We start from the raw sequence: 19,163 nt of genomic DNA, 5'->3' as shown, positions 1-19,163 counted from the left end.
GGCTGAGTCTTAAGAGAGCTGTAGGTGTATATCAGTACCCAGTCAGTGGTAACAATAATCCCACGCCCAAGTACTGAGCCTTCTCTCGGCAGGCCCTGAGCTGAATGCTCTCCACTGTCTGATGTCATCCTCACCCCCTCCCCTCAAGTCCCCCCACTGAGGCAGGGACTGTTGGCACCCCTGTGGTTCCGATCTGGAAACTAGCTGCGAGGGGTTAAGTGACCTGCCCAAGGAATGGAGTAAATGGTGAGGGTTTGATTCATGCCGGGTCTTTGTGATTCAAGCCCACACCTCAGCAAACATTCATCACAGGAGAAAAATAAAGGGCCTCACGTCATCAGATCCTTTATTGCATTCACTTATTTAATTGTCACAGCAACCCATGAGGCAGATCCTGTAATGATTCCCATTTTACAGAAGAGGAAACTGAGGCCAAGGCAGGTGACTTGCCCATGATGACACTGCTTGCCAGTGGCCGAGCCAGGACTCACAGGCACGTCCCTTTGACTCCAGATTCTAGGTACCAAACCACTTCCCTGCTGTGGTCTACACCAAAGCGTGTTTTAATAACCCACAAAGAAGCGAACAGCCTGATTAGCAGAAATCCAGTGAGTGGATTACTATAATCCTTTCATATTATTAGCATTTTGTATGAGGCAAAGTCGATCTCATACAAAAAGTAGGTTTTCTTACCATCAAAAGGCCTATTTTTGGAAAGCCTGACCCCGTGTTAGAGAGCAGAGGGTTATTTTTATCTGACTGGCATGGGTCCCTTGTGGCCTCCCGACTTTTTATGGAAGCAATTCATTTTGGCAGTCCACCTGTACTACCGGTTCTTTTGGCTCTGGTCATGTGCAGGCCTAACGTTACAGGCAAAGCCGCCCTGTGGGAGGCCTGTGGTACCAGCGCCCAGGAGCCGCCCCTCCCTCCTGTTCCCCCCTCCCTCAAGGGAGCCAGTTCCCCAAAGGTTGCAGACAAATTGCCAAGCACCTGCCCTGTCATCAGCAAGCGAATATCACCGTCATTATGGTGGGTGCCCTGTATCACCAGGGGCCAAACTTGAAATTCAATTTTCCGTTTTCAGCATCATCTTGGAGGGCATTTGCTTAACAAGTTTACAGAGACCCAAATTGTACGTGTGCTGGAATAGCCTTCAGAGGTGCGCAGCGCCACGGCCTCCTGGCTGAGGCTGTTTCGCACACGAGAGCTTTCTAACAGCCATGTTTCTGTTCCTGTTGTAGCGCCCTGGAGGCAGCAGTTTCTCTCGGGGGCGAAGACTTGACCCCGTTCTATGCTCTGGTGTCTGGTGGCAGGGAAGGAAAACTCTACAGGGTAATTGTCCTCCGAGTAAACACTGCCTGGTAACGCCTGGTTACGTTTATAAAACACATGTGTCCGGGGTTAAAACCCTCTTGCTTTTTTCCAAAGCTCTTTTCCCCCCACTGAGCTCAGAATGTACTTTCTAGAAAAATGTCCTTGAAGTCTTAATGGATGCTTCAGACTTAAGCCAAAATACGTGTGGTGTTTCCATTTTATTTCCACGTAGGAGCTGGAAGACTATTTTTACTATTCTCAGCTCCGTAGTCAAGGTATCGACACAATGGAGACCAGAAAAGTGTCGGAACACATTTGCCTGTCGGAGCTCCCTTTTGTCATGAGAGCAATTGGCTTTTATCCATCGGAGGAGAAGGTAGGTAGCACGAAAACAAGAACAGCAGTGGGATCCGTTATTTATGAAAACCACCTCTGGGAACACTAATTATAGGTCAAAGTAAAAATTTAACATTATTCTCGCATAAATGGATCAGAAAGAAGGTTCTGGGCATAGCACACACACTCCTTAGAAACAGACTTCCCCTAAAGACGTCCTAAAAGCCATGTTTCTTACCAAAGTTTGATGTCGATAAGAACATGAGTTTTGGAATTAGACGGAGTGTCCCTCGCAGGCGCACAGGAAGGGTTCAGTAAATGCTCCTTGTTATGATTATTTCCTGTATAGTTGCTGTTAACAAGGCGTGTGTGGATGGGTTGCCCCTAGGTGGTGGGTGTTCAGGCTCAGAGGATGCAGTCTTTCCAGCTGCCAAGGGCCCCACATGGGGACCTGCAGTGCCCCAGGGAAAAATGTTCCTCAGAGAAACTGGTTTCAAATACAACTGACGGGGAGTTCGTTCTGACTTGAAGTGTTAACACATTCTCATTGTAGAAAGTTTGGGAAAGACACCTAAGTGGAATGAGGTAAATAATTACTTATAATCCCGCGACACAGACTCAACAGTTATTAGTATCTTCCTGGGTTTTTGTTTTTTTTTTGTATATATGTATATATGGATAATTTTTAAAAACTGGTACCATATTTGAATATATATATTTCATCCTATATTTTCACATGATATTATACCATAAGCATTTTCCATTTTACTATAAATTCTCTTTAAAGGATATATCTTAATTTTATAACCTGTTTTGATTTAACAGGTAGAACTATAAAGAAGAAAATAGAAATTACTCAGAGATAATCACTGTTAACATTTGGTGGATTTCTTTCTATCGCTTTATATATGGATACAGATATATCAGTATTTTAAAAAAATAATTGGCATTATATGTTATATATAGGTATATATCAGTGTATATATCAATACTTTACAGAGTATATGTGTATATACATGTATATATGTGTGTATATGTCTATCAATTTGTGTGTATATGTGTATATTTGTCTGTATATCAACATCCTCGGTAACCATATACATACACACACACACACACACACACACACAAACCCCACATTTTCTTTGTCCATTTCTACCAGCAGTGTACAAGGGGTCCCTTTTCTCCACATCCTCACAAATACTTATCGCTTGTCTTTTTGGTGACCTTCTAACAGGTGTGAGGTGTGAGGTGGTATCTCATTGTGGCTTTGATTTGCATTTCCCTGATGATTAGTGATGTTGAACATCTTTTCACATACTTATTGGCCATTTGAATATCTTCTTTAGAAAAATGTCTATTCGGGCCTTTTGCCCATTTTTTAAGTGAGTTATTTGTTTTCTTGCTGTTGAAGTTGTATGAGTTCCTTATATATTTTGGATATTAACCCCTCATCAGATGTGTGGTTTGCAGGTATTTTCTCCCATTCCATAGGTTGCTTTTTCATTTTTGTTGATCATTTCTTTTCCTGTGCAGAGGCATATTAGTTTAGTATAGATAACATGTTCTTTAAAGGGGGTGTACTTAATTGAACCGTTCCCCAGGGGACAGACACGTGTGTTGTCTGAAGTATTTTGGCCATCACAGACATGGCTGTGACGAGTGAACATTTCTGTGTTCGGTTTTCTGTACTTCTCTGATTATTTTCCTGGGTCAGAGTCCTAGAACTAAAATTACTGAGACAGAGAATATGAACTCTAAGGCCCTGTCGCCGAACAGCTTTTCACAAATGTAGCATTTTACGGCTCCTCATCAGGCAGACGTAACTCCTGACACCCAGCTAAGGCTTGACAATCACATTTGGTGACTGCACATTTTAAGTGACGTAAGCTGTGGCCCCAGTCATTTCTCTTGGCTTCAGTGCCTACTCAGAGTCACCTGTTTGTGTACTCCAGGTATGACTAGAAGCTGACTTGTATTGTCCAACTAGCATCTGGGAAATTGAGCCCTCAGAGCCCATAAACCCATGCTGAGTCCTGAATGAGTTCCTTAAAACACAGGGGATTCCTTTAAGCTCCTCCAAAGGTCTTTCGACCAATGTGCATTTTGTAAAAGTAGGTGGCCAGAAATGGAAGCAACTACTAAGGAAATCTGTGTAGCCCACATAAAAGTGTTCCTTACCAGTATATTTCCCGAGCACGTTCCTTAGAACATTGTTTCCCAAACTGGCAAGCCGCCTCAGAATGACCTGGAGCATTTACCACAAAAACCAGATTCCTCGGCCCCATCCCAGATCTAGCCAATCAGAATCTTTAGGGGTGGGGCCTGGGAGTCTGCATTTCCCCCTGCCCCAGCGTTCCAATGTGCAGCCTTAGAACACGGGCCCCATGGGGTATTTATTGGGAATAAGGGTTCAATAATGCTGACTAGGATTGTTAGTCAGGACTCTCTCTGGTTACAAGTCACAGAAACCCAAGTCAAACCATTTTTTGGTTCACAGAATTCCAAGCCCAGAGGTAGAGGTAATGTCTTGTGCCACCTAATCCAGACCCTCAAACTATGTCGCCAGGAAGCATCCCCCACCGTGGGCCTTACTTGTCTCCATGATGCCTTCCTTCTCAGCATGATGTTCAGGGGTCACAGCCACAGAGACAGGCGCTGCCTCCTCAGAGCCCCAGCCACTGGCCCCAGCCTCCTTGTCACTGTCATTGGGGCGTGTGCTGCTCAGGTTGGCCAGGCCGGGACACTCCCCACCCTTGCAGTCTGAGGTGGGGTCGGCCATATTGAGCCTGAGGACTCTGAGCTGGAAGCATGGTCTCCAAATGAAACTCTGCAAAGGAAAAAAGTGGGTCCACTCTTCAGAGACTTTAAAAGGTCACCGGATATTAGGGACCTGGAAGTGAGGTATGTGACACACAATATAGCATTCCCCAGACTGGACTGACCGTGGCAACTTCTTGTTTCGTTTTAGAAATGTCACCGTAGACCCCTCACTCGGTTTCCACTCCCACTGCATTTGGTCTTCATTATTGTGTCTATGGTTCATCTTCTTTCTGTAGCCAAACATTTATGCTAAGCTAATACCCATCTTCTCTGGGTGATTGGCTAGCATAACACCTCGCACTCCCAGACGGAAGAAGGGGCAAAGCCTCTGTAGGTGGGAAGTGCAGGCGCTCCGAATCTGGTTGACCTGGGGGTAATGCCAGCAGTTCATTTGGTGGGTCATTTCCACGGTAGTCTGACTTCCTGTGTCCTCATCCCTAAGACGAGGCTGGAAAGGGCCCCAACCTCACAGAGTTGTCACGAGGACTAAAGGACGAGGGTCTATGGAGTCCAGTGTCACACAAAAACAAAAACACATTTACTCTTTGGAGATGTTTTCTGAAGGCCCTGTGATCCACATGTGGCCACATCTGTGTGCAGGCGTGATTAGTTGATGAGCTAGTTTATATCCGAAGCAGGTTATATACACGCGAAGCACTTTTTGATCTCTTGTTTTCATGTCAGATTTATAGTGATTTTAATTAAAATGTTTTCAGGGCTTTGAAACTTTTAAACCCAGGCATAGTTAATGAAACATGTCCTATTATGCAGCTGTTCCCCGTCCCGTAAGAAGTTGCATAGAGTGTATATAAAACTAGCTAATAGAGTATTTTAACACTTGGTTACATAAAAGACTCAGACACAGAGATTCAAACCAGCCCCCCAAAGGGGCAAAACATATACATTGTTTATGTTTTTCTTACATCATTTTAACTCGCGTGGGGATTTGAGTCTAGTCAGTGTGGTAAACTGAAGCCAAGTTATACAAGAATATAACCCTCCCCAAAGAATTCCTAACGGCTCCCATCTTTCGCAGAGCACTGCACTTAGCCAGACCACAGCCAAAGTGTAACCAGGTGGGCTGCTCTTCCAACTCTTCATTCTTTTAATGAAAGATTTGCAGTGTTTATAATGTTGTAGAAGGAACGAAAACTTAGTGTCATCGTCTCTATAGCTGTTTTGCACAGGAGAAAGTTTAATCGTCTAGCCTTATGAATGTTTTTCATCCGGGACTTTGGAATATCATGCTGGGGCAGGGCCTGTGTGTCACATGTGTTCCCAGGTCACGGCGGGCTACATTTCTACTTAGCGTGCAGAGTATCATATGATCGTGGCACGTTTTTGCAGCAAATTAACCGTAGTGCACTCACTTGGTTCTGTAAATGTAAGGTTAGTTCTGGCAGAATGGTTTGGAGTCACAGTGGACTCAGCAAATGTTGGTTAAATATTAGGGAGTGAGTGAGCGAGGGAGGGAATGAATGAGTGAATGAATGATGCTTTTGGGTCATATTTGACTGCAAAGACAAGGAGGAATGTAGAATCCCTGATCTCAGAGTAAGTAGTGATAGCCCTCAAGGATTTGCTGTATTCAGGAGCTTTGGCATTGGGGACTAATGCTCAGCCAGGAAATATACAGTTGCTGAACTTTTTAAATGCGCGTATCCTTGGACACGGCAAATCTGCTTTTAGGAGTGTATTCTACAGAAAAACTCGCACGAATGGACAGTAGTGTGCCTACGGAAGGGCCAAGCACTGCAGCGCAGTTTATATCGTGTTTCCCCGAAAATAAGACCTAGCCGGACAGGACAGTCAACTCTAATGCGTCTTGTGGAGGGAAAATTAATATAAGGGCTTATGTTAATTTTTTGCTTAAGGTCTTATATTAATTGTTGCTCCAAAAGACACGTTAAAGCTGATTGTCTGGGCTAGGTTAATTTTTGCTCCAGAAGACGCATTAGAGCTGATTGTCCGGCTAGGTCTTATTTTCGGGGAAATACGGTAATAGTGCATAAACTATGTCTGTCTGTCCATCAGTAGGGATGGGACATGTAAGAGGAGGAGGCTATGACGTGAAATTGGCTTGTTTCTTGATTCAGAAACAAAGTGTAGGATTTGTTGTTAAAGGACAAGAGGCAAGTTGCAAAACAGTAGATGTAAGGCATGGTCTGTTTCTTTAATAATACTATGTATATATTTGTATGTGCCTGGCTAAACTCTGAAAGAATGTTTCAAACCCTAAAGGACATTGGTTTCTGAGGGCCAAGGGCCGGGCTTTGGGTGAACTCTTCCTTTTTACATTCTGTATATAACCCCTTGTCAGTGGAGACCCTCTAGTACCAGCTGGAACCCACCAATCAGTTTAGGGGTTGCCCTTCTGGCCCTCCTCCCCCCCTCCGGTGCTCTCCAGCGTACACACCCACCCCCACGTCATTCCAGACCTGACACTCAGCCCCTTCTTCAGTTTCCACAAAAACAAAAATCACCTTGACAGTTTGCGAATCGTCAGAAAGGGTCCCACATAACCTCATTTCACAGCAATTTATCTAAAATTTACCCAGGAACGTCGTGTTCTTCTCCCTCTGCTAAGGGTGGCAGTTTGGCTCTTAGCTTCTCTTTCCTAACCTGCAGTATTAGCCCATCTTGAGGGTCTGCTGATGAAAATACGTCCCATGTAGTGGCATCCTCCCTCCTTAGAAGACAGTTATGGTGATGAATTGGGGGCGTAGGGAGACTCATATGTGCATTTCTGTAGTATTTAATTTTTCTTAACCACAAGCATGAAGCTTGTATTGCTTTTGTATTCAGAACAAAACCCAGAAAGATAAATTAGCAAGTCCTCCCCAAGCCCTGTATGCTCATCTTTGTGGCTAAACTGTGGTCCCAGCTGGGATGGAGGGACCACGGCCAAATGGTACTGCCTCTCCCATACGAGGAGGAAAAATTGGATCCAAGGGTTGTGGGCACAGTTTCTGCTCTGATAAAGACCCCATGGGAATTTGGAAATTTGCACTTTGAAAAGAAGCCCTCGGTGTGTTGGGTTTGCTCTGACACATAAATAACAGGAAGTATTTCCATCCTGGAGGGAAGAGAAATGGCCCACTGTTCTAGGGAGGCTTTCCTGGTCACCTGAGAGCGCTGCACCGCCCTGCACAGAGGTCAGAGCAAGACAAAATGATTTCTGTTTTTCACATGTAAAGCATTTAAAGAAAAAAATCCGGACATGCGGGCAGCCACTAAAAAAGAAGGTAGGTGGTGCTCATCCTGTAATAACACCACCCACAGCAACAACTAAATGGCCCTTTCGAGCTTCCAGCGTGTGCCAAGAACTGTGCCAGCGTCCTCCGTCCTGGGCCTGACAGCACAGTGATGATGTCTCCACTTTACAGATGGGGAAAATGAGGCTCAGGGTGAGGAGGACGCTCGTACAGTCACTCAGCTACTGAGGGCAGAGCCGGGGTCTGCGCCCCCGCTGCCTGGCCCTGGACCCCATGTTCTGTTTGGACGTGTGCGTGAATCTAAACATGGAAGAAACCCCAGAAGCCAAGAAGATACCGAACACTGGTTATTACCGAGGGATGGGGAATTACAGGGCGTTTTTACTTCTTTATTTCGCCATTGTTTGTGTTGTTTATAGTAAGCATGTGTTCATCTTTACCGGTTTTGTGATTACAAAAGGATGGATCATCAAAAATACTGTTATTTGCTTTGTGACTTGCCTTTGTCCTAGCTTCAAACCAACATGGTTTTCCTTTCTTTTTAACAACTTTACGGATGTTGTTAAATAGATTCCATACATTCACCCATGAAAAGTGTACACTTCAGTGGCTTTTAGTTTGCTAACAGAGTTGTGCAAGTGTCCCCACTGTCTAATCCCAGAACATGTCCATCACCCTAGAAAGAAACCCCGTACCCATTAGCAATTACTCCCCTTTCCTCGCCCCCACCCCCCAGCTCCCGGCACCCACTCACCCACTTCCTGTCTGTGGATTTGCCTGTCCTGGACATTTCCTCCACTCGGACCCATGCAATATGTGGTCTTTTGTGCCTGGCTTCTTTCGTTGTTTTCAAGGTGTATCTCTGTTGTAGCGTGAATCAGCGCTCCATTCCTTTTCATAGCTAAATAATACTCTCCTTCATTCCTGCGGATAGGCCATGTTTCATTTTTCTGTTCATCAACTGATGCGCGTTTGGGTTGTTTCCACAGTTTGGCTGTTCTGGATAGTACTGCCCTGAATATTTGTGTACAAGTTTTTGTGTAGAGGTGTGTTTGTTTCTCTTGCGCATGTACCTAGGAGTAGAATTCCTGTGTCGGGGATAGCTCCGACTATGATGAACCGCCACTGTTTTTTTATCCACACTTTTTCTGGGTGCTGCGGCCAGGCAGGACCAGGGTTTCAAAGAGCTGTGGGCCCTTAACTAAAAAGCCCTTGATTGTGGGTTTCGGAGAAGATGAAGGATTTGTCATTCCGATTTTAAAACCTTTTAAAACATTCACCTGGGGTAGAGAAGCGTCCCTGGGAGTGTCTGAGGCTTGGGCTCTGACGAGGGGCTGGGTGCAAGTCACCAGAAAGGGCCCTGTGGACGGGTGGTGGTTTCATTCCTGTGTCACCTACCACAGACAGCGGGGGGAGAGCATTGTGGCTGAGCACTAAAGGCTGGCTGTCCCCTGTGACTGTGCCCAGGGGGCAGGACCTGACCGTGGTATGTCCCATTCCTGGGGAAAGAGGCAGCTGTCACCCAGATATAGTTACTGGAGGAAGCAGGGGCCAGTTGTGAGTCATAGAACGACACATAAATAGCAGCGCTGTCTCTAGATGGGACCATGCAGTGAAGCTACCCGGCCCCAAAACCTGCCCCTCAGCCCCCTCTCCTGCCCAGGTCAGTGCAGAAACACTAGGATGGCTACCAGGAGAGGTGGGATGGGAAGGTGACACGCTGTGACAAAACACCACTCCTCATCTGTGGAGGATGTTCCAGAGAGCTCTGTGTGCTGGGAGGTGGGCGTAAGGAGGAGGGAGCACCTTCCCAGCCTGCAAGTCGGTGGAACTATTACAAAAGAGCCCGACCCACTCCAGGAGCCTGTTTATAAAAACGAGGAATGGCCTCAGTTCAAATGTATCACGTTCCCCTCTTTTTAACAGAGAGGCTATAAAACTTAATTATAAAACATAATTCTAAGGCCATCACTGGCTCCCTGTGGCTGACAGCAGGACCCCAAACCCAAAGGCCGATGGGGGGGAATGACAGAGGCGGAAGTGAAATAATCCTGGGCAAGGGGACTGCAGCCCAGCAGGAGCAGGCCGCCGTCATGTCATGGGGCCTGGGCGGCCGTGCCAGCTGAGGTCCGGGTGCCGTATGTCGAAATCTTTGAAAGTGATAAATCAAGCCACAGCTGTTGAATAACTACCTACCCTGACAGTTCTGCCTTTTACATAGGCTGGTTCAAATGGAGAATCTGGGCTTCGAGTTTCGCACTTGGATAGATGGGCGACCTGGGGAAAGCCAGGCGGCGAGGACCTACTTGTCTTTTCACCCCTGGCTCCATCCTTGGCCACTCTTCAGGCCTGTGGGTGGGCACACCAGGGGCACAGGTCACTCTCAGGAGGGTGGCTTCTGGAAGAGACCCCCGCTGGCCCTAGAAGTGGGCTCAGGTTATCTGGGGCGGCCAGCCTGGGGTACACGGTTCCCAGAGTGTGGTCTACAATGGGAAAGCATGGGATTTAGATGGGCACCTCCCCATGGCCCTACAGACCCCTCTGAGGATGGGGTAGCGAGAGGGGGACCTCGAAAGTCCCTGGCCCAGGGCAGGGACCCTCCCCTCTTGCCTGGCTGTCATGCCATCACTGCCAGAAAACACATTTCCCTAAAGGGGACAGTTTCTTCTCAGCTCCACCCAACTCTTACCATGTGGAAGTACAGGGCTACCATCACCAGACTCCTCTGATTTTTCAAGAGCGTTTGAAATCCAGATTTCTATAGGAAATCTCCTAATTTTTAAAGCACCCCATGAACCAGCAGAGCATGTCTGCAGAGTTAGTCCTGGGACTGCCAGTTCGCATCCTCTGACCTGCATGCAGTACCAAAGCCCTCAATGCCTTGGCCAAACCCTAACCCTCCAGCTCTCCTGAGGATTTTTCAACACAAATGGGGGTTGCAGCAGGCCAAAGATGTCTACGTTCTGCGAAATGCAGCCTGTGAAATGCATTACCTTAGAGAGCAAAAGGTGCTTTGCAAGTGTGCTGAAATTAAGGCTCTTGAGATGGGAGATTATCCTGGATTAGCCAGTGGGCCCAGTGTCATCTCAAGGGGCTTTATAACAGGGAGGCAGGAGGGTCAGAGTTGGAGAAGAAGACATGAAGAGGGAAGAAGAGGTCGGAGTGAGTGACCAGATTGCTGCTTGGAAGATGGAAGAAGCCACGAACCAAGAAATGATGGCAGCCTCTGGAAGCTGGGAAAGGAAAGAAAGCGGATTCTCCACTAGAGCTTCCAGAAGGAACCCGGCGCTACCGACACCTTGATTTTAGCCCTTGAGACCCATCATAGACCTCTGACCTTGAGAACTGTAAGATCGATTTGTGTGCTTTGTGCCACTAAGGTGTGTAGTCAGTTGTTCCAGCAGTGATAGGAGACATACAGAAGGTGCTTTGGAAGAGTTTTACAGACACCCCTCCTTCACACCCCACTCCTCACACTTGTTTCCAGCCTGGAGTGTGGCGCCTCACTGCATACAGGCTGCATTCTTGGTGGGTGTCCTCCAGGCCCGCCTCTTCCAGGAAGCCTTCCAGGCCCATCTAGCTGAGAGCTCCCCCAGCCTTGATGTTGATCTCCCACATTTTGGCACCGAATCTTTTGGAGCCATAGTATCCAACCATGTTAAAATCACTTGAGGGCACTAAGAAACACTGATGCCATGGCCCCACCCCCATCTATCAAAATGAGGGATGGAGCCTGGGCAGGGGTAGTTTTTACAAGCTCCCAGGTGTTTCTCAGGGGAAACCAGGGCTGAGAACAGCGGTGGTGGAGACCTCCTGTTAGCTCCCTCTCTCCGTGTGTGTATATTGTTTCTTGAGTGTCTCTTTGCAGAGCCCAGACCAGGGCCTGGCACTTAGTAGGTGTTTAATACATTTTTGCTGACTGAGTGTGACCATGAATTCCTAAACCGGGGGGGCGGGGGGGGCTGTTCTAGTAATAATTAAGTGACTTGCCTTTCATTTGCCCAGCACTAAACACAGTGCTTAGTAACTACTAGTAAATTGAACTAAATTAACTGGGGCAGTAAGTGGTAATTCTAAATAAGCCTTTTGTGAGTTTTCAGAAAGATTCTTCCATGGTCTCACTTGTGCCCATAGTGTTTATTTGCTTCATTCATTCCACACTTCTCTGTGCCCCTACAATGTGCCAGGCTCCGAACTGAGCTGCTGAGGAAATACAGATGAAAGCGGTCGCTCCAGCTGAATGGAGGAGACAGATGTGGCTCAAAGAAGTGGAGCGTGTGCCACAGCTGCCACCTGTCATTACTCTTCTAATGAAAATCACAGGCGTGGTGTAGATTCTTTTTGGCATGAGTATCACCTCCGTGGACACCTGTGGTCTAAGAGCAGTGATTCTCAAAGCTGTGGCCCCAGACCTGCAGCACTGCCGTCACCTGGGGACATATAAGAAATGTGGATTCTCAGGCTCTATCGGAATGTTTTCACAGCCCTCCTGGTCATTTTGATACCCCTGCCTTAAAGCCATGCTTCTCAGCTTTGGCCTTATATTCAATCACCTGGGGAGCTTTTAAAAACATAAGACTGCTCAGATGCCATGCCACACCCATTAAATCAAGATCTCTGGGAGTAGTGGGGCCTGGGCGTCAAAAGATTTAAAGCTCCCTGGGTGAATGGAAGGAACCACTGCCTTACCATTGGATGGGCCAGTGTGAGAATGCCAACAAATGCCAGCCTGAGCGCTCTGGGCAGGACAGCAGCGTCACACTGGGGCACTGGGAAGGCTCTCAGCGTTCCAGTTCCGTCTCCGAGGTTTCTCTCCAAGCATGACCTTTGTTTAGACATGTAGCAGAACCTGCCTATTCAACTAACACTTGCAGAGTAGGCTCGGGAAAGAAATGTCAGTGATGCTGGCACTGCCAGCTCTGCTTGTTGAGCACTGATTCTTGACCAGTCATCCAGGAAAGGAGCAAGCGGTGAGTCAGCCAAGGAGGGGGCCGTGCCCAGAGCCTTCCCTGAATCCAGGCACTTTGGGATTCCTTTTGGTCACCTTTGGGTTAGCCTCCTATTTCTCAACTGAGTTAAATCATGTATTACATTTATAATTTACATATATCATTTAGATCATAATTTATGCAATCATAATGTATATTAAAATTACATGCAATTAGCAAGGGCATACAAAGCATAATCATCACAAGAATAGTTACTCCCTGTTGAGTGCTTACTACTGTGTTTCCCCAAAAATAAGACCGGGTCTTATATTAATTTTTGCTCCAAAAGATGCATTAGGGCTTATGTTCAGGGGATGTCATCCTGAAAAATCATGCTAGGGCTTATTTTCCGGTTAGGTCTTATGTTCGGGGAAATACATTAGGTTAGGCATTATGTTTTGCACTTTACATACATTGTCGCAATGAGTTTTAAAACAGTCCAATGCATATATTTTACCACATTACACCCTTTTTCAGGATGAGGAAACTGAGGATGAGGATTGTTAAGTTATTCACCCAAGGTCACATAGAAAATGGTGGACCCAGGGTTTAAACCTAGGTCTGTCATCAAAGATCATACTTTCAGTAATTGAAAAAATTTTTATTTAAATTTTGTTTTAAATCATACTTTTAGCCCCAGTCTCCACTGGCTCATAGTAAGCAGTAGCACATGTATATAATACTATTAAAATTACCTAGTACAATATGTAAAGAATATGCTACTGGATAGTGTGTTACAGGCATGCATAAAAGTATACATAATGCTATGTATTGCTATATATATATATAGCAATAAATGCTATATATGAAACAGTGTTACCATTTAAATCTACTTATGTAGTATGGATTATAGTTCATTTGTATCCTAACTGGTGATGTTATCTCAAAAGACCATTGCTGGAATGTTGCATTGAGAATATGTGGCTTCTTTGAAAATAGTGTGTGATTATTAAGACACAGTATTAAAAGAAAAAAACAGGATATATATATATGGAAAAATTAGACACATATATTTTATATGCATGGAAAAAATGGAAAGAAAGTACCCCAGATCTTTCACAGAAATTATGATTGGATGGTTGGACAGTAAGAGGTTTTTATTTTCTTCGTGATATTTGGGGCTAGACCAAAACACTAGGGTGCCCCAGACAGGCTGGTTTTGGTGTTGCTTCAAACTAGTGCTCGAATTTCAACTTTTCTGCATTTATTTAGTGGACAGGGAGAAACTGGTAATAAATAATTGATAAATATTGTATACAAATATAGATTCCCTTCCTGATTCATTCCTACAGACCAAAGTTTATGTTCTGGGGGAAAAGAGTATTCCCCACTTTTCTGTGGCTTTTATTCTTTCTCTTTGTAAATTTCCAACCCCCACAATTTATTGGCAGACATATTAGTTTAAAATGTAGACACTAAAATAAATTACTCATTCCTAGCCCTTTGCCAGGCGTAATTCGGGTTTCCGAATTTCAGCCAACTGCAACATGCATGGTAAAAAAATACACCACAGACATCGGCTGACGGCAGTGAGGAGTGGTGTTTGCTTGTTTTTATATTATACTTTTCTCTTTCTTGTGTTTTGCCAGTTACAAAAGGAATCTCGTTTGGAGACCTGCATTAACCGGCATCACATTTCTAGCTGGATCCACACACGTCAGCACCCTTTGCTCAATTCTAGAGAATTTAGAAAATACACAAAGAACGACTTTCCAAATCAGGAAGTAGGCTCCTCAGAATGAATTGTGAAGTGTTCCATTTTCTTCAGTTTTAGGGAGAGTTTGTGTAGAATTGGTATTTTTCTTTAAATATTTGATAGAATTCGTCAGTGAAGCCATCCTGTCCTTGGCTTTTCTTTGTGGACGTTTTAAATTACTGATTCAATCTCTTTATTTATTATGGGTCTATTCAGATTTTCTGTTTCTTCTTGGGTCAGTTTTGGTCATTTGTATCTTTCTGGACATTTTATCTAAGTTATTTGATTTGTTGGCATATAGTTGTTCATACTCCTTTTTATTTCTGTAAAGTTGGTACTGGTCGCCCCATCTCCATTCCTGATTTTAGTATTAGGCTGGTGCAAAAGTCATTGCAGTTTAAAAAGTTAAAAATAATTGCAAAAACTGCAATTACTTTTGCACCAACCTAATAATTTGAGTCTTTTCTCTTTTTTCTTGGTTAGTGTGGCTAAAGATTTGTCAATTTTGTTGATCTTTTCAATGAATGATGGCTTTTTTAGGTGTTCATTTAAAAAATTATACCACATAAGTTACACAGTTGTCACATACAATCTTTTGTGTGTATAAAATATTGCAGAATAAAAATGGAAAACGAAAGGAAAAAGGAATCATGGTGTAGCTAATTGTCTCACACAGAAAACTTGCGAGGGTCATAGGTCTTATATTTGAGTTCCACACTAAATTATTTGCTTATTTGTATAAGCTAAGGTCTGAATTCTTACATTCTTTAGATGAAACTAATTCTTCGATTCTTTAGATGAAACTTCTTTAGGTGAAACTAATATCTGCTTCACAAAGAGATAGTTGATACAATGTGAGATACTTAGGAGAAAAGTGGTAAGGTGAAACAGTGTCATGCCAGTGCTAATAGTACTGATAAAACGGACACTGTATTACGGCTGCCGTAAAAGGCACCACAGACTGGGTGACTTAAAACAACAGAAATGTATTCTCTCAAAGAAGTCCGAAATCAAGCTATCAGCAGGGTCATGCTTTCTGTGAAACCCATAAGGGAGAATCGTTCCTTTTCTAGCTTCTGGTGGTCACTAGCAATCCTTTGGCAGTTACATAAGAAAATTGGCTTAAACTGTATCACTCTATTCTCTGCCTCCATCGTCACAGAACCATCTTCTCCCCATGTGTCTGTCTTTTCTTAAAGGACAGCAGTTACATTGGATTAAAGGAGGCCCTCCTTACTGAAGTATGACCTCATCTTAACTAATTACATCTGTCATGATGCTATTTCTAAATAACGTCACATTCTGAGGTCCTGGGGGTTAGGAATTCAACATATCTTTCTTGGGGGACACAGTGATTCTGTTACTCTCTGATTTTTAGAAGCATATCATGTAGTGTCGTTTCTGCTTACCATGGTTTTTTGTTTCTGTGTTTTTCAAACCTCTTCCCTAGATTGAAGATATGTTCAACGAAATCAGATTTAGTGAATATGTAGACACTGGAGAAATAATTGACAAAATCAACTTACCAGATTTTCTCAAAATTTACCTGAATCACCGGCCGCCTTTTGGGAACACCATGCATGACATCCAGAAGAGCTTTGACATCCTCGGCTATACCAATTCAAAAGGGAAGAAAGTTCTTCAAAGAGAAGATTTCCTGAAACTGCTTCTAACTAAAGGTAAATCCATAAAGAGGGAAATCTTGTAACATCCTTGGGCCGTTCCCACTGGAGAGAGCTGAGTGTGGGGAGACAGACCCACTGGCATCTTTAATTTGATGGGGTTTCAGCCTGGGGGATGTCCCTGCTGATCTGTGTGGGGTCACGGGAAGGACACTGACTGGGGACCAGAAGAATGCCGGTAATGTTCCCACTTTCTGAAATTTCAGGACTCAGGGTCCTCACTTGTAAAATGGGAATACAAGTGCCAGCCCTCAAGGTGACAGGGCTGTTAGGAGATTCGGCTATTATGGAATGCGTTTGTGAAATAAAACCACACCAAAGTCAAAATTTCCCCATTTACCTACTTTTTTCCTCATCATTTTACGTGAGGAAGTCAAGCAGGCATTCTCCCTGGGTGATCGTTTCATCTTAGTCAAACTGGTGGTTCTAATGTGGGGGGACTTGAAATAAAGCCAATGGAGCCTTTATCAGAAAGTTGTCCACTTTCGCCATACAAGCCCCAACATGTCTCCCCTGTTGGAGTCCCATTTCTAAGACCATACAAGGAAGTCTATGCAACGGTAACATGGCATTCTCTAGATTGTCATTGTGTCTCAAGAAGGAAATAGTGGACCGATTCTCTTACAGACCTCAGAACGATGCTACTTGGACATCATGCTGAGTCCAGAGAGCTGACCGGCCACCTTTTTCTTTTACAATATCCAGGGGAACACATGACGGAGGAGGAGATGTCTGACTGCTTTGCTTCGCTGCTGGGACTGAATCCTGAGGGCTGGAAATCTGAGCCTGCAGCCTCCGCTGTCAAAGGTACTGGGGCTGGCTCTGTCTGGGCACGCAGCTGAGCTCACAGGTCTGCTGTAGACTTACGCATGTGTATGTCTCCTGAAAGCGTCTCTCCTTAATACCCCTACACAACAAAGCAAGTCTGTCGGGAACCCCATGTGAATAAGTTATGCAAAGGCCAGTGAGCGGTGGTCACATCTAAGAGAGGAAAGAAAGCTTTTTGTTTCCTTGCTTGTCTGTCTTTTGTGTCTTCTGGCCTTGCTTTTCCCGGTAGTCCCCTGACCCGGTCTTCATCCTCCCGGCTTGGGCTACTGGCAGAGGATTCAGTTTGGAAGCTGTTTCAGAAGAAGAGGAATTGTTAAGAGGGACTTGATAAGGAGAGGGTGATAGCTTGGTAGGCAGCACGAGCCCCGCTTCAAGCTGCCAGAATTTTGAAGTTTTTAAAAATTAGGCTCTCCTTGTCTGCCTGAGGATTTCCCACCTCCTTCTCCTAGTCCCCTCGAGGGAGGAAAATGGCCCTGAAGTGTGGGTTGTGAATTTGAGCTCAGCAGGAATCAATCCAGACCCCTCTCCTGGGCCTGCCTGTGTGGGAATGACTCTAGGGACAGCCCAGGACGCTGGCCTGATGACCCCATGCTCGTCAGAGCCATCACTGTTACTGCCACTGGAGCTGGGAGCAGAGATTCCCCACCAGGCCGTCTCCTCCCTCTTCTTCAAAAGTCTGTCCCCAATTGCAAATGAAACAGAGTCCCTCAACTCAGACAGTACCAGACTCCAGTATCTGCCCCCCTTTCTAGTGTACTTGGGGTCTCAGAATGTACCTTTCCCAATGGTTACGTATTTATGTTGTGGTCCTAGGTGTCTCAAAACAGTTACATCAAGGACACAGAGCACTTAAGCCTTTCCAGTGAAGTTTGCAGAGACCCAAGTAACAAGGGCTCTAAACCGCAAAGGAAGGATTTTAACCATTTTCCACCCAGGGGTTTTCTTCCCCAAGGATTCAAAGCCAAACCACCTCACAAAGCACCTCTCACTTTTTAGTATCGTTTCCTTGTATTTTTGGAAAACGCTTTTGCGTTAGAAACCTCATCATTATGAAAACACTGGTTTTCTTGTTTGCCCAGGTTCAGAAGTGTGCTATGAAGAAGAACTTCCAGACGAAATCACGGCAGAAATATTTGCGACTGAAATTCTTGGCTTCACCATCTCACCCGACTCCGGACAAGAGCCTACGGGCAGTGAAGTTGTAAGGAATGTATGAAGCACAAAGGACTTTGTGTGTGAGCGCTTTTGTTTTTTTCCCAACAAGCACTAAGTTTCCTACATTTCCCTACCCCCACTCTACATCTTGAGAAAGTTTAGACATTAAAAGCAAATTTCTGTTAAGCAATGGAATTCACAAAGTTGGGCATTCCACTGTTTCTGAAATAGACAAGTGGGTGGAGGCAAGAAAAGCACGGGCAGCTGGGTGTAAATGGTAGCTAGACACCCTGGCCTGTCTTTGTGCCTAAACTAAGGCAGTGCTGCCTGGAGGGGGCGTTTGAAGGGAAGTGAAGGTGGTGTGGTCCCTGGGGACAGAGGGGGCCAAGGCCAGCACCAGGCCTTCCTAGGGACATGCGTGACCTTATTCCCTTCTCCTCGAGGGCCCCCTGGACCCTTGCTCTAATGTGGCCTGATGTGGATCACCCCTGCCTGCTGTTAGGCTGGGGAGGGGTGCTGGGATCTCTGGTCTCCTGAGAATCCTTTGCTTATGGCTTCTCATCAGCCAAACACCGCATCAGCGCTGTGTGGTCGTTATGAAGAGCATCACTGGTCATGCTTAACTCCGGTGGCAACTGTCAGAGAGAATGCAAAACGCACCCCAGAACACCGTGTGTGCTGCACGGGGGCCAGCAACCAGCCAGTCCGCTGGGCAGAACTCACCCACTAGAGTGTGTGAGCCCCTCCCCCCCCCAGGAACCAACGTGGCTGATTGACTGCCTCACACTCGCTGGGCTTCAAAACCCCGAGTAGGCAAAAAAGGCCAGTTCCCCAGCTCAGGGAGGTTTAGGGAACATGACTAGGTTTCCAGCGGTGTTTTGACCTTGAAAATAGAATCCCATCATCGTGTAAACAGATGAAAGCTATGGTCTACGTTGTGAGGTCTCCTTCACGCAGATGTGCCTGGTGTTATTCTTCATGCACTCGCAGTCCAACACAGCCTCCCACCCAAACCAGGCCCTTCCCAGGAGAATTAGCATTTGAGGTAGCATTTCTGATCCCATCAAGGTACTCTGTGCTCAGGGGCTGAGGTCTGTGTGAGAGAAATGATAGCAGCAGTCTCCCC

General features: G+C 45.4%; 1 protein-coding gene across 4 annotated transcripts in view; it reads left to right on the top strand.

The window, feature by feature from the left end:
* The window catches only part of CFAP251 (cilia and flagella associated protein 251), a 54,374-nt gene extending 36,137 nt beyond the window's left edge, over positions 1–18,237 (top strand). For all 4 annotated transcript variants that reach the window (XM_081036733.1, XM_081036735.1, XM_081036734.1 and 1 more), the window contains 5 exons: positions 1,242–1,332; positions 1,547–1,690; positions 15,823–16,051; positions 16,760–16,861; positions 17,962–18,237. In XM_081036733.1, the coding sequence (XP_080892859.1) occupies positions 1,242–1,332; positions 1,547–1,690; positions 15,823–16,051; positions 16,760–16,861; positions 17,962–18,098 (703 nt within the window). In that variant the 3' untranslated portion in view covers positions 18,099–18,237. The remainder of the gene's footprint in view (positions 1–1,241; positions 1,333–1,546; positions 1,691–15,822; positions 16,052–16,759; positions 16,862–17,961) is intronic.
* The last annotated feature ends 926 nt before the right edge of the window (positions 18,238–19,163 follow it).

Source organism: Rhinolophus hipposideros, assembly GCF_964194185.1.
Source record: "Rhinolophus hipposideros genome assembly, chromosome: 24".
Lineage (NCBI taxonomy): Eukaryota > Metazoa > Chordata > Mammalia > Chiroptera > Rhinolophidae > Rhinolophus > Rhinolophus hipposideros.
The sequence above is the reverse complement of the archived record's forward strand: the minus strand, read 5'-3'. Positions and strand labels throughout refer to the sequence as shown.